Source organism: Pundamilia nyererei, unplaced genomic scaffold (genome assembly GCF_000239375.1).
Source record: "Pundamilia nyererei isolate P.nyererei 1_Seehausen unplaced genomic scaffold, PunNye1.0 scaffold00218, whole genome shotgun sequence".
Classification (NCBI taxonomy): domain Eukaryota; kingdom Metazoa; phylum Chordata; class Actinopteri; order Cichliformes; family Cichlidae; genus Pundamilia; species Pundamilia nyererei.
Window position 1 is genome coordinate 219,158 of NW_005187619.1, and position 15,097 is coordinate 234,254.

Genomic DNA, 15,097 nt, shown 5'->3' on the forward strand with positions numbered 1-15,097 from the left:
TAACCAACAGTTACTAATGAGCTTTTGTATCTTGCTCAAGAAAACTGATAAGGAAATGTAAAATGAAGCTTCCAGTAGTTGGAGGACTTCCCCAAACTGGTTTCCAGCCTCTCAGTCTTGGTCAATTATTACCCTCTCTAACATATCACAGCCAAATAACTGCGGGGTCACAGTAAGAACCAGCAGGAGAGAAGAAAACAATGTACGACCGAAGGATGCTGACGAAGCTGAGCGAAGCACTGTGGAACTATCACAGCCTTCTCCTGATCATCCTCACGCCGCTGCTGCTGCTCCCTCTTCCTCTGGTCATCGGAACAAAGGTGCGTGCACAAATATGACGGGAACTGTATCCGCTCCATAACGGTTTCATTTAACTGAAATTGCACTGATCAGTGTTTTTAAGCAGCTCCTGTCATTATTTGCATATTGTGAAATATGTTGCCACTGCTAGTTTTAATTGTAGCACATAAACTTTATGATATGATCTCAGTAGGTTGTAGTTATTGTAGAGTTTTTGTGATGATCTGAACAGTCTCTGTGCTTTATTAAGTTTACGTTGGCTCTTTATTTGCTTTCCTATCAGCCAGTCATGGATTTGTACTTATACACTTTTTTCAACTCTGAGCACTACGAGAACTTTTACACTTTTTCCCGTCACTATAAATACGGCTAACAGACCTTTGTGCATAGTGCCAGCTGACCCTTGATCCTTTTCTAAAACTTTCTGCATATAAAACTTTATATACTCATAAAATGAAAACACATAAAATGATACCTCATGGTTAGTTTTTACAATTTCAGTTAACAAATGACTTGTCTGGGATTGCAAATAAAGCTCAATATCCGATTACAGAAAGTTTGACCTACATTGAAAATAGGTCAAAGGAAAGCCTTTGCAGTGCAAAAACAAAGCTTGCCAGTGGGATTTTGTTTTTCAGGCTATAATAAGATTTGATATATTTAGTTGGATTTAGTTAGTGGTCTCGAGACCACTTTTACGTGGTCTTGGTCTCGAATCCCTCAGTCTTGTCTTGGTCTCGCTGTCTCGGTCTTGCTGTCTCAGATCGACATAGTGGTCAGGAGATTTGGAGTCAACAGTATCCATGACACACAATGTAACGTTCGATAATGTGACATGCGCAAAAGCATCAGCTCTAAGAGCCGTGCTTAGAGAGTACTTAGTGGTGAATCAGAAGAGTCGACTCCCATTGAGCGAGAGCCGCTCCTCAATGTCCTTTCGCTGCTCAGCTCTCACACAGTGGCTCAGCTATGCTCCAATCCCTCCATATTGTGGCCAATCATGTGCGAGGATATAGGATAATATCATTATGTGAAAAACAGAGAGGGTGAGAGACGTGACAATCAAGTGGAGCGTGCGTCTGTCCTCTCAGTAAGTGAGTGAGACAGTAGACAGCGGTGAGGAGGGCTGTGCGAGTGCATCGCAAAAACACATAAATATGCCTGAGACCCGTAAACAAAGCAGCATCTGGCTGCAGTTTAAAGACTTTTTTGTCTCGGTCTCGTCTCGACTTTGTCTTGGTCTTCGTCTTGTATTGGTCTCGATACCCTCTGGTCTTGGTATTGTCTTGGTTTAGGCGGTCTTGACTACAAGTCTAATATTTAGTACAGATCAGAACAAGATTGTTTCAGGAGAACCTAGAATTCCATGAAAGTCCATGAAGCAGCAAATCAAGTGCACAGCATAAACTGACACAGAGCACATGAGAGAATAGCTGAGACAAAGCACAAGGGGGAGACGGCACTATTTTTTTAAAAATGGGGAGCATTCAGGTCGACACATCAGTGAGGAAAAGAGACATGTCTGCATGAGATCGATGCAATTATGGGTGAGGAAGTAACAATAAATACTAGACACAAACAACCACTAAAAACCAAACAAGGAAACTCCAACAGAAACGTAAACTCTGCATAAGGAAAGGACTCAAAGGAAAAGAATGTGAAGTGAAGGGAACTAATAACTTCCGATATGCAAAGTAACTGCAAGAATTCAAGACTGACAAGATCAACAGACAAGCTAATAATAATAAAAACGGGAAACATTATTGCACTATCAAGCAGAACTTGATAGTGTGACACCCAAAATGCTGGGCCCTGACTGTGAAGCCTGGTGGTGGAAATGTTCATGCAGATCCACAACCGGATGGTTCAAAAAAAGAAAAGAAAAAAGTAAAGATAATAGAAAGATAACCGCTGGAATGAAGGTTAAATTAGACAATGCTTCAGTCCAAATAACTAGCTAAAGGTGTTTGAAGGTAGCTGCTGAGTGACGAGAAGAGACTCTGGCTTAGTGGACAAGCTGCTGCGTCTAATTTTTGCATTACATTTATATAAAAATGACCTTTAGCTATAATTACAGTCATTGATGTGTGTGTGTGTGTGTGTGTGTGTGTGTGTGTGTGTGTGTGTGTGTGTGTGTGTGTGTGTGTGTGTGTAATCGTGTTTTCCCTGTAGGAGGCAGAATGTGGCTTTGTGTTGCTGCTGATGGCAATATACTGGATAACAGAGGTGATTCCACTGTCCATGACCGCCATGCTCCCCGCCATCCTCTTCCCCCTGTGTGGTATCATGTCGTCCTCCAATGTGAGTCAATATCAGAGTTACAGAGGACAAAATGTTCTTCGTCTTAAGGATTGTTATTCTTTATGAATGCACAGCAGCAGATGTGCTACTTGTGTCCCTGCATGTGGAAAAAGAAGCACTGACTTCAACATGAAATTTTTCTTTTTTTTCTTGACAAAAAATAAAGAGCCCAGTTTTCCTAATTTCTTGCTCTGTATGATTTACAGCTCAGAACAATTGTTGGTACTGATCCAATTATTTAATATTTTCCAGTGCATCTGTTTGTTTTTTAAAGCTGTATTTTTAATTGGTTTATCTGTTACTTGTTAACTCCCTGTATAACATTTTCTTTGGCCACAAACTCAAATTTGAAAATGGGCTTAAATTTTAACTCCTCTTCCTCAATTACCCTGTAGATGCACTCTCTGTTCTAAAATCCCTTTTCTCCTCTAGGTGGCAAAGGAGTATTTTAATAACTTCCACTTCCTGCTTGTGGGTGTTATCTGCCTCGCCACATCCATCGAGAAGTGGGGCCTCCACCGCAGAGTCGCCCTGAGGCTCGTCACCTTGGTGGGGGTCAACCCTGCTTGGTGAGCATCTTCGTTCTCTGCTGTTGGATTCAAATTTTGTATTTCTTCGAGATTTAAGTGTGAAGGCTCCTTTGTTGCTTTTTGAACACACCGCTGTCTCCTTCAGGTTGTTGCTTGGCTTCATGTCCGGCTGTGCCTTCCTCTCAATGTGGGTCCAAAACACATCGGCTGTTACCATGGTGATGCCCATCGTAGATGCTGTTCTCAAACAGATTCTAAAGGCGAATGAAGAGGGATACTCTGGTGAAGACAACCCTAACCTGGAGCTGGACGGTACCTGCACAAACAGTATACTTTACTTTATAAAAGCACAAAATATAATTAAAAGTGTGAGATAGCTGTGTGTTTTTGAGCTTACAGTAGGATGGAACTTGTGACCCTGACTATAATCTGTCATTTTTTCAGAAATCAACAACTGTACTGCAAAAAATAAAGAAGCTCTGAGGTATGTAAAGCATGGGGATTCACTGCTGCCCTCTGGGTTCAGGGTGTTCTAAGTTTTTGTTTCTGATGTGCTTGAAGAGCAGTTCAATCCCTTATTCCTCTCTCAGTGACAGCACACAGCCAGATGTCCCCACAGAAACCTTCACTTCTGTTCAAATACCAGCAGAGTCGCAGCCTGCAGCAGACGAGGTGCAAAAAAGCACCAAATAAACACAGAATAAAATTATTCTTTGATATTTTTCCAGTTCTGCATGTTCTGCTACTTCCGCTAAATCTGCTTCTCTCTGCATTTTGTCTTACAGGCTGCAGAAAACGTACCCACGGCCTCCCACAGGGACACAGGATGTCGACAGGGTCGGATGCTATGCAAAGCCATGTGCATCGGCATTGCCTACTCCTCCAACATCGGCGGCATCACCACGCTGCCCGGAACCTCTCCTAACCTCATATTCGCTGAGCACCTCAACCGGTAAGTGTCTTGTAAGTAGAATCTATCAATTCTCATTGGCTGCACTTTGAGAGTCACCATGGCAAGTCAGGACATCAAAGACATTACATTCATGCAAATGAATTGCAAGCTGTGTGGTCAAATGTTTGCTTATGCTGGAGGTATATCCCCTCTCTGTTGTAATGAAGTTTTACTCAGGATCATTATTCCAAAAAAGTAATGTTTTACTCTTATTACACAGAACACAGCTAAAATGAATCCAGTATGTTACTTAATTACTCCACAGAGAAAGTAACTTGTTTTCTCTACGCATTACTTTCAAGTTTCTCTGTAAGATTACTCTGAACATATTGTCTCATAATTACCATTTAACATCAGAAACCTCCAATTACAGCCCTACACACCAACACAAACCCTACCTAATGAAAACACACATACGATCTTTCTTTTAGTCTTCAGGAACATAAAGTCGATAAAAACCAGCACAAAGAGACTTTAAAGTGATTCTACTTTAGAAACATGAACAGGCACAAATGAAGGCTTGCCGTTCATGTTTGGTTAATTCAGTCTGCTGCACAGCTAGAATGAACTAAATGATTGAAAGACTGCTGTAAAAAAAACAAAACAATGTTCTCCAAACACTGTCTTTACATTCAGCGTTTACCCAGACTGCAACAGCATCAACTTTGCGAACTGGCTCCTGTTGTGCCTGCCCATCAGTGTTATCATGCTGCTGCTGACATGGTTGTGGCTGTATTGGATCTTCATTGGCTCAGAGTGAGTGTCAGCATACCATCTGCAGAGCCAATCACCTGCTATCAGTGCTATTCTATTCTGACTACTCTTTGTGCACACTCCATTATTTTTTCTCTTTTATCAGTTTCATCATCCTATTCTGATTTCTTTGCATTGATTAATTAGTGAAAGTATCATCACATCACATTTATGTCTTTATTGTTGTGAATATTTATTAGAGTTTTGACGATAATGAACCATTTGTTTTCATATTTATGCTTTTGTGCTTTGTTAATAATGCCATCAACAGAGACTACATAAAACAGTGTCATTCAACACGGCTGATTTGCTCTCGAACTTTAAGTTCTTTAAAAAGGAACTAAAGAACATAAATGCTGTTTGACAGTTTTGTGGGCCTATTTAAAGCAACTTAAATGTGCAAGTTTTTTATTCTGAAGGTTTACTGTTGGCCAGTCCACCGCACACCTACAGGTAGCCATTGAAGCGGCTGGAAGATCAGCTAAGCTGTTAACTGAACTTTTAAAATACAGTGCATATACTGTAGTACCCTTTAAACAGAGCCAAAAACCACCCCCATAAAAACACTCGAAACCATCAATCCATGCATCCATCCATGCATCCACCCATCTTCTTCCAGTAATCCGGGGCGGGGTTGTGGGGGCAGCAACCTAAGCAGAGAAGCCTAGAATTCCCTCTGCCTGGCCACCAGCCCATCCATCACTCGTATCAGCAATCTCGTCCTTTCGGTCACAATCAACAGCTCGTGACCATAGGTGAGGGTAGAGACGTCGATCGACTGGTAAAATGAGAGCTTCGCTTTTAAACTCAGCTCTCTTCACCACGACAGACCGGTACAGCGTCCACATCACTGCAACCGCAGCACCAATCCATCTGTCGATCTTCCGCTTCCTTCTTTTTCCATGGCCTCTCCAAACTCCTACCACACCTGACTTTTTGCTTCAGCCCCTGCCCAAGCCATGTTCCGCTTGGTCTGTCGGTACATATCAACTGCCTCCAAAGTCCCACAAGCTAAACAAGCCAGATTGGCCTCCTTCTTCAGCTTTGTGGATCCCTTCACCTCTGGTGCCCAACATTTGGTTTGGCAATGGAGGTGCTGAACATGGTCCAGTCAGCCTCAATGTCACCATTCTCCCTCGGAATGCCCTTGAAGCTCTGCCGGAGGTATGCGTAGACGATCTCACAAACCTATGGCCTCTGCCAGGTGTTCCCAGCACAAATTCACTATACGTTTGGGTGCGCCAGGTCTGTCCAGCGTCCTCCCCCGCCACCTGATCCAACTCACCACCCGGTGGTGATCAGTTGACAGCTCAGCCCCTCTCTTTACCCAAGTGTCCAGAACAAATGGCCGCAGGTCTGGTGATACGATTGTAAAATCGATCACTGATTTGCAGACTAGGGTGTCCATGCATGTATGGACACTCTTATGTTCAAACAGGTCTCATTAACGTTGCCCACATGAGCGTTGAAGTCTCCCAGTAGGACAACGGAGTTCCCAGGTGGAGCACCTTCAAGCACCACACCCAGGGACTCCAAGAAGGCTGGGTAGTCTGAACCGTCAGTCGGCACATAAGAGCAGACAACAGTCAGGACCTGTTCACTCACCCAAAGGCGCAGGGAAGAAACCCGCTCGTCTGCTGGGAGAAACCCCAAAGTACAGGCAGCAAGCCGAGGGGATCCTAGGATACCCATCGCAGCATGCACACCATGGGAGACCCTACCAGGGGAAAAGGTATCGATTTGCAGAGGGGACACTCCAAACTATCCTCCAAAAGTCTGCAATATTTTCCCAAAATTTGTTATTTGCATGTGGACTGTGGACTGGCAGACCGGGGTGGTGGTCCCCATCTTTAAGAAGGGGGACCGGAGGGTGTGTTCCAACTACAGGGGGATCACACTCCTCAGCCTCCCTAGGAAAGTCTATGCCAGGGTGCTGGAAAGGAGAGTTCGTCCGTTAGTCGAACCTCGGATACAGGAGGAACAATGCGGTTTTCGTCCTGGTCGCGGAACACTGGACCAGCTCTTTATCCTCTCCAGGATACTTGAGGGTGCATGGGACTTTGCCCAACCAGTCTATATGTGTTTTGTGGACTTGGAGAAGGCATTCGACCGTGTCCCTCGGGGTGCCCTGTGGGAGGTGTTGCGGGAATATGGGGTGTCTGGCCCATTGCTACGGGCCATTCGATCCCTATACAACCGACAGGATTTCTAGGCGCAGCCAGGTGGCGGAGGGCTTTTGCTTTGGTGGCCTCAGAATCTCATCTCTGATTTTTGCAGATGATGTGGTTCTGTTGGCTTCATCGGGTGAGGGCCTCCAGCTCGCACTGGAATGGTTCGCAGCCGAGTGTGAAGCAGCGGGAATGAGGATCAGCACCTCCAAATCTGAGGCCATGGTTCTCAGCCGGAAAAGGGTGGAGTGCCCACTCCGGGTCGGGGATGAGTTCCTGCCCCAAGTAGAGGAGTTCAAGTATCTCGGGGTCTTGTTCGCGAGTGATGGGAGAAGGGAGCCGGAGATCGGCAGACGGATTGGGGCTGCAGCTGCAGTAATGCGGACGCTGCACTGGTCCGTCGTGGTGAAGAGGGAGCTGAGTGTAAAAGTGAAGCTCTCAATTTACCGGTCGATCTACGTCCCTACCCTCACTTATGGCCACGAGCTGTGGGTAGTGACCGAAAGAACGAGATCGCGGATACAAGCGGCAGAAATGAGCTTCCTCCGAAGGGTGGCTGACCTCTCCCTTAGAGATAGGGTGAGAAGTTCGGCCATCCGGGAGGGGCTCAGAGTAGAGCAGCTGCTGCTCCACATCGAAAGGAGCCAGCTGAGGTGGTTCGGGCATCTGACAAGGATGCCCCCTGGGCGCCTCCTGGGTGAGGTGTTCCAGGCATGTCCCACCGGGAGGAGGCCCCGGGGCAGACCCAGGACACGCTGGAGAGATTATATCTCTCGGCTGGCCTGGGAACGCCTTGGTATTCCCCCGGATAAGCTGGAGGAGGTGGCTGGGGAGAGGGAGGTCTGGGCCTCTTTGCTTAGGCTGCTGCCCCCGCGACCCGGCCCCGGATAAAGCGGATGAAGATGGATGGATGGATGGTGTTATTTGCATTTGCAGTCATTGATATTTAAGAAATAAGGCAGTAGTCGGACTTCAGGAAATAACAGAGCAGATGACAGCAGGAAGAACAGAAAAAGGAAGAGCAGGGATGGAGGTGAATTTTAAAGCACTCTGCAGTTCTGTAGCAACTGTGGGTGTGGGGGGGGAAGTATCTTTAATAGTTCACTATATTAGATGTGGTCAAAGGTTGAACCATCAGCTGATGTTTGCTGCCAGTGAGATGAGATTGTAATATAATGTAAACATCAGAGGGTCCCAATGTGCAGGTCGTCTTTCTTCAGTAAACATTTGGAGATGGTGGGGAGGAACCTCCAATAAAACCAGGCCCGGCGAGGGGGCTTTTATTGTGACTGGTTAGGAGGGAGTAAGAGAGGAGAAGACAAAAATGGAGAATATGGACAGACAAACTCAAATACAAACTGCAGTACTCAGTGCATTGTGGGATGTTCCCCAGCAGCCTGAGCATAGAGCAACGTCATTTCAGGGTCACCTCTTTCCCAGTATCCGCTTACCTTTGCCAACAAATCATTGCTTGTAAATATATAGATCTGACAGAGCTGATTTTTCCACTACTCAACCAGCCTACTCCACCCAGGTTGATCAACAGCCGCGACGGCCCCATCGTCATGTGTGGTCCGGCCCCATCGTCATGTGCGGTCCGGCCCCATCTTGGGCAAAAGAGCTTACTCTGCTCGAGTTTCACTATACAGAGATGTCTTTTGCACAGCTTTCCCCTCCTGAAGACAGATCAGTTTTGTATCTTTTGCATTCCAATTCCTGGGCATTAAAATTCCCACGATAAAGATGTACCTCGGAGGCATCAATATTTTTGCCAAAATACTCACAGGGGGCGTTGCTTGACCTCTAAACCCATCTCAGCTTGCTACTCATCAAAGGTCTCCAACGTCAGGCTCCCATTGCAACCCCTAACTTCTTTATCACTGCATTTCCATGCTCCGGCTGAAGTACAGTGACTACTTACTGGCATGCACACTATGTTGCTGCTTGCCTTCTTCGAGTTTCTACGCTGTTCAGAATTGACCTCCTTATCGACAAAATTCCATCCGGATCTTTATCCCTGCTTAAGCAACCGCCGCCCAGTCTCCAAAAACTGCTTCGTCTTCTTCTTCAAACAAAGCAAAACCAACCAATTGCGCAGCCGCTTTTTGATATTTTACTTTAAAATAAACTCACCTTTAAGCCCCTTTGAATTGCTGACCCATTACCTCTACTTCAGAAAATCCCAGCATAACTATCATTCAGACCTTCAGCTCATCATCGAATCCAGCCACATCCCAACCAGATCATAGTTTCTTTCACATTTTTGGCAAGTTTTATGGTGTCCAGGATTTCTCCTAATCTCTTCTTTGGCCATTCCTTCCACATTGGTACAGCAACTTATGCCTCCCGCAAAGGAATTACGGACCACTTAATCAAGCTCACGGTCCGATGGTCATCACAAGACTACCAGTTATACATTCGCAACAATCTCCAAGACCTTCACAATGTCCAATCTTCGCTTCTGCTAGGGAATGCCTTCTTTGGGGATCTGCCCCACCCAGGAGCTGCTGCCAGTCCCCTCCGAGGCCTTCCCCAAATCGCAGCATCAGTCCACGGTCTCTCATCCATCATCATTCATCGTAACTGAAGATGTGGTCCCAGCTAGTGAAAGTAAAATTCAGACCCACTAAGTATTTGAATAACTTGGTTATAATTTATATATTTTCATCCATCCATCTGCTTCCGCTTATCCTTTTCAGGGTCGCGGGGGGCGCTGGAGCCTATCCCAACTGTCATAGGGCGAGAGGCAGGTCGCCAGTCTGTCGCAGGGCTAACACACAGAGACAGACAGACAGACAACCATTCGCACTCACATTCACTCCCGCATTCATACCTATGGGCAGTTTTTGCCTATCCCCACAAACTGCCCACGCAAACGCCCACACAGAAAGACCCCGGCCTGATGGTGGAATTAAACTCAGGACCTTCTTGCTGTGCGGCAATAGCGCTAACCACCGTGCCACTGTGCTGACTATATAGTTTCACAACTATGTAAATATATAATTATTTCTTCATTGTCTATCTGTGCTTTTAACCAAACACAGTCAGTCATTAAATTCAGTGTGGGCACTTCCTCTCTCTCTCTCTCTTACGCAGCTTCAAGTTCCTGTGGCAGTGTCGGGGAGAGCAGTCTGACAGAGAGAGGGCGGTGAAAAAGGTGCTGGAAGACGAGTACAAGAAGCTGGGAGCCATTCGGTGATCTCTCATTCGTTCATTTACACACTTGTTTATTCTTCAAAGTAATCGGCTTGATCATTTATTCATTCATGCGTGATCATTACTGCTGTTAGGCATTAATATGTCCATTTATCTATTCATCCATTCACTGACCTCAAATATTAGAAACAGGCAAATGAATGGTCATTCATTTTTGTATTCGGTGTTTTGAATAAAAAAACAAACAAACATAAAAATTGAACTATATATGTATCGTCTAAAACACCTATATTAATACACATGGTAAAAATAATCAGAATATAAATGTTTACCCCATTTTTTAACCCCTTATTTGGAATTTTATTGGGACAACCTGCCTAATCCAGAATGACTAAGGGTCTCCAGAAGGTTGCCTGAAGCGTTCTTCTGCAGAAAAACCTTCACAGTTTTTGTTTGCTTTGTTGTGCAGACAGGTCATGATTTCTACAAAGAAACATTGCTTCTGCATTTTTCAGTCTTTTTCTTTTCGTTTTTGGGATTCATTCAGAATAAATGTATTTATTTATTTACTTGTTTTTTGGGTGCACTTTGAACATAACAAGGCAAGGGCCACCTGGTTTTATATTCATGAGAGGGAGACATTTATCTCACAAACTGACCAACTCAGGCCAAATGAGATGGATAAAGAGATCTGTAGCCCGGAGGTTTGGTGAGCTCTCTCTCTGTCAGCACATATATAACTTACAATATAACTCTTTTAAAGAGCTATATTTTCATTCAGGAATTTATTTAATAATACAGAGGGTTTTACATTACCTTAGATTGCCATCATTCATTTACTTGTTGATCAGTTATTGACAGAAAGACATTCCTATGATAATTTATGCATTCACACATTCATTCGTTCCCTCTCTCCAGTTCTCAGGAGATCTTCACCGGGGTGGTTTTTGTGGTGATGGTTTTGTTGTGGTTGACCAGATCTCCAGGTTTTATACCCGGCTGGGCTTCCCTCTTCCCTCAGTGAGTCACAACCTTCTTTTTATTTTCTTGGAAATTATTCAAACTTATTCCCAAGTACAAGGCGTGATCTTAAAGCCCTCGATTTTTTTTCCCATTAAAGCAACAACAACAACAAACCCATAGTTTAATTTTGTCCAGTGTCCTTCTGCAGCGCTTCTGCTATAGATCATTCTGTAGAGGTCACAATCTTACTATTTGTTCTTGATCTCTGCCACTGTGTCAACTCAAACTTGATATTGAAATGGAGATATGGAAACTATAATGCCTGCAGGCAATAATATGCACCCTGAAAGTTTCCGCTGAATGTTCTCTTCAGGTGTTTCTGGAGAGTCGAGCTCCCCTCCAGGAGTCTGATGCTTGAAAATTAGTGCACAGCCCCATGAATATCAAGAAAACAAATCATGGTTCACATGCACATTCGTGTATCTGAATGTGCTGCAGGCTCTCTGTTAAAACTGCTGTCTGTTCAACAGCCAGAACAGATTTCTCAGGAAGAAATAAACAGTAGTGCTGAAGCATCCAGAGAGGCATGTGGAGACAACCTTGAAGCAAATACTCATAAATGTAGTATCATTTTGAAAAATTCCACCTCTTCCAAGAGCAACATGAGAAGTCGTACACTGTTAAAAATATGTAGTGTTTCCTCTTTGTAATGCAAAGAACCAGAGTTACCAGCTGTTTCACAAAAGAACTTTTCTAATACAGAGAAGTTCATCTGGGAGTCACTTTCAGTAGAAACCAACAGACTTATTGTTGGTTTTGATCTTTCCAGGCAGTTTCTTGATAGAATGACAAATATCAGACCAGATTCTTTGGGAAACACATATATTTATGATTTATCACAGCAGCAATGAACCATGACCCAGCTGATCACTTTTTCTGTTTTTCAGTAAATCCAACTACATCACAGATGCCACTGTGGCTCTGGTGCTGGGCGTCCTCCTCTTCATCGTACCTGCTCACGGACCCTCCAGAAAATATGGTAAATGTATGGAACGTGGCTTGTTGTTTACTCAGACGTTGAAGGCTAACACAAGTACTCAAAGAGCCCCAGAGCAGGAAATTAGCATAATTGGCTGAGTTTAAGTAGTGTAGATTTACTACTGTAGATAACTTTTGTTTTTCTTAATTCTTCTTAATACAGTTTTCCTACAATACATTATTCTCACTTCTTTGGTTATTGTGTCCTATGCATATCAAGCTTTTACATAAAAAAATAAACTTTAAGCTGCACAGAAATGTGTGAATACCTAAAATCAGTAAAGTATTAACACTCATTTAAATCTCAGAGGTTCTGAACATCTTGTCTGTTTTTCAGCATCTGTGCCATCAGTCCCAGTAAATGTTTTTCTCTCTCCATTCAGAGTCAATGATTTCCTGGAAAGAGTTTCAGGCCTCCATGCCGTGGCAAGTTGCCCTGATGGTCAGTGGAGGCTTTGCCCTCGCTAAAGGTGCAGAGGTATGCTGAAATACAAATTACACTATATTCAGAACAGTTTCCTCGTACCGAACAAGAAGAAATTTGATGCATAACACTGTAAAGTTTTCACAGCTAACACAGAAAAACCTCAGGTCCAAATAAAAATCAGCACTCTGGTGCAGATCATTGGGGATTACAACAACTTTAACCGGACTACTCCCCTGATTGTGTCAACATTGTTTTCAGTCAGTGCTCACGATCAGAAAGATTATAGTAAAACTTACTGAAAAGCATGAAATAAAAAAAGGATCAAGATTGTTTAGCTTAGAGTTAAACCATAAGTACACTCAAATAACATAGTTTTGAGTGCACTTCAATTATATCTCTGTCTATCTCTGTCTCTAGAGATAAACAGCGACAGATATAGAGATAGATAAAGATATAGGCCAACCGACTGTGGTTGTAAAAAGACTTCAGGACCTACAGAGGTCAGTGCAAACACCTTCTCTTTGAATTGCCCTCTGTACGCACTTTGCTGCTCAGTTTATGGGCTCAGTCACTCATTTAGACTCAAGCTGAACAAAAAAGTATTTTTTGTGAATTTTGCCATGGTATGGCTAACTGTGCATTGTCCACTGACAATTTGCCTACAATTGAAATCATTAATTAATGAACAAATGGCTTCACAGTCAGACCAGCCTGTCCTCATTGCATCTGGTCATATGTCCACAAATGTCATGTCAAATCTTCAAAATGGGCCTTCAGAAACCAGTGTTTGATATAATGGCACCTAAAGCTGGTATAAAATCTGCTGTACACTTAACATGTGTGTTTGTTTGTGTGTGCAGGAGTCAGGTCTGTCTTTATGGCTGGCCAGGCTGATGACACCTCTGGGCGACCTCCCGGTCTTAGCCACAGTCACAGTGGCCTGCCTCCTTACCACCACACTGACAGAGGTGGCCAGCAACGCTGCCACCATCACCATCTTCCTCCCCATTCTCTCTCCTCTGGTTAGTTCAGTGTGTTATACTTTACAGATCCGCCGAAATGCTAAGAATTACTGTTCAATTTTGAGCTCAGTATTTTATTCTTGGACTTTACTAGAGTACTTAAAATAATCATTATTTATCTTACACTGGGCTGTGGAGGAATCCCTCCGTTCATGATCTGCTTAAAAATCCACTCTCTTTAACCCTACTTTCTTCTGATTGGCTTCTCCCGACAAATACAACACGCAAGGGATGAGCAGCAATTTTATACTCATGTTGAATTAATGAGCTCTTTAGAAATCAGCTGTGCACCACGGGTGCTGGTCTGGGCCTTCCCTGCGCGTTGTTCCCCGTTTCACCGTCAAATCCAGCACTAGAGCCAAATTAGTGAAAAATAACTCTGAAAAAATAAGTAAAACTGTGTGGTTTCAGCTTCCAGATGATTCATTCTCTTCAGAATCTGCTTTTTCATTTGTTGAGCCTAAATGCTATTTGATGCCTGTAAATTCTTTAACTTCCATAACATCAACTTAGCGGGAGGTCGGCCTCCAGTTCAAGCATTAATTTAAGTGCTCGAGTGCTAAGACTATGCAGAGACACGTCTTCGAGATTCCTCTCATGTCTCCTCAGTCCTGACCTCATCAGTGTTTTCAGTCTGATAAATTCAGCTTTTTTGATCCTTAGAGGGAAACTGCTGTGACATCTGAGTCGTTCTGCTGTTTCAGTGTTTTGCTTTAGCTGCAGTTTGTACTGTTTATGAGCTTTAAGATTTTGTTTCAACATAAAACAGAGCATATGGAACTTACAACAAAAGAGACGACCACATCAAGGCTAACAACTCTTTTTACAGTTCTGTCTCAAGTCCTTCGGACCCCCCATAAGTAGGGAGGGGTTTCTCCAGGAAGTGTGCAGAACTTACTCGTTTAGCTTTTCTAAGGGACATATAGTTCTCTGATCTCTGGGTTGGCTGAGAGATTCAACCCTCATCGTTGACCTCCAATAGAAGATGGTGCCTCTGTCTGCTGGCTTTGAGCACGTTCCTCTGGTCAATTCAAACCACTCATTTGTATACTTGTGTTTTTTTGGTGGAGCACAATTCTTGAAATAAGAGTAGTCTGGATGTTCACAGGTGGTCCATCACAGAGTTTCACACCCGGGCAGTAAATCAAAGACATTACATTTGTGCAAAGTAATTGCATGTTGGCGCATGTTGGAGATATTTCCCCTCTTTGTTGTGATCAGTGTTGGGGTCATTACTAAAAAAATGCACATATAAGAACACTTTTCGTAAAAGTAATGTAGTACATTAATTAATTACTAACAGGAGGAAGTAATTCATTACACGTTACTTTCTCGTTACTCCGTAAAAATGACCTGAAACACATCGTTTTTCATTAATTTCTTTTTTTTTTTAAATGCATTGTTCCTCTTGCGTTTTACTTTTCGCAATTACCATTTAACCATATAAACCTATATGCTACAGACACACGTAATATTTCCCTGAATTG

At 43.5% G+C, this 15,097-nt stretch overlaps 1 protein-coding gene across 1 annotated transcript in view; it reads left to right on the top strand.

Annotated features, from left to right (window-relative positions):
• Positions 1-200: 200 nt before the first annotated feature.
• LOC102214191 (solute carrier family 13 member 1-like) overlaps positions 201-15,097 on the top strand; it is a 17,875-nt gene continuing 2,978 nt past the window's right edge. The window contains exons 1-13 of the mRNA XM_005748295.1: positions 201-320; positions 2,473-2,601; positions 3,034-3,170; positions 3,277-3,443; positions 3,576-3,615; positions 3,722-3,803; positions 3,917-4,083; positions 4,720-4,839; positions 10,101-10,199; positions 11,079-11,180; positions 12,071-12,162; positions 12,545-12,639; positions 13,449-13,610. Of these exons, the coding sequence (XP_005748352.1) occupies positions 201-320; positions 2,473-2,601; positions 3,034-3,170; positions 3,277-3,443; positions 3,576-3,615; positions 3,722-3,803; positions 3,917-4,083; positions 4,720-4,839; positions 10,101-10,199; positions 11,079-11,180; positions 12,071-12,162; positions 12,545-12,639; positions 13,449-13,610 (1,512 nt within the window). The remainder of the gene's footprint in view (positions 321-2,472; positions 2,602-3,033; positions 3,171-3,276; positions 3,444-3,575; positions 3,616-3,721; positions 3,804-3,916; positions 4,084-4,719; positions 4,840-10,100; positions 10,200-11,078; positions 11,181-12,070; positions 12,163-12,544; positions 12,640-13,448; positions 13,611-15,097) is intronic.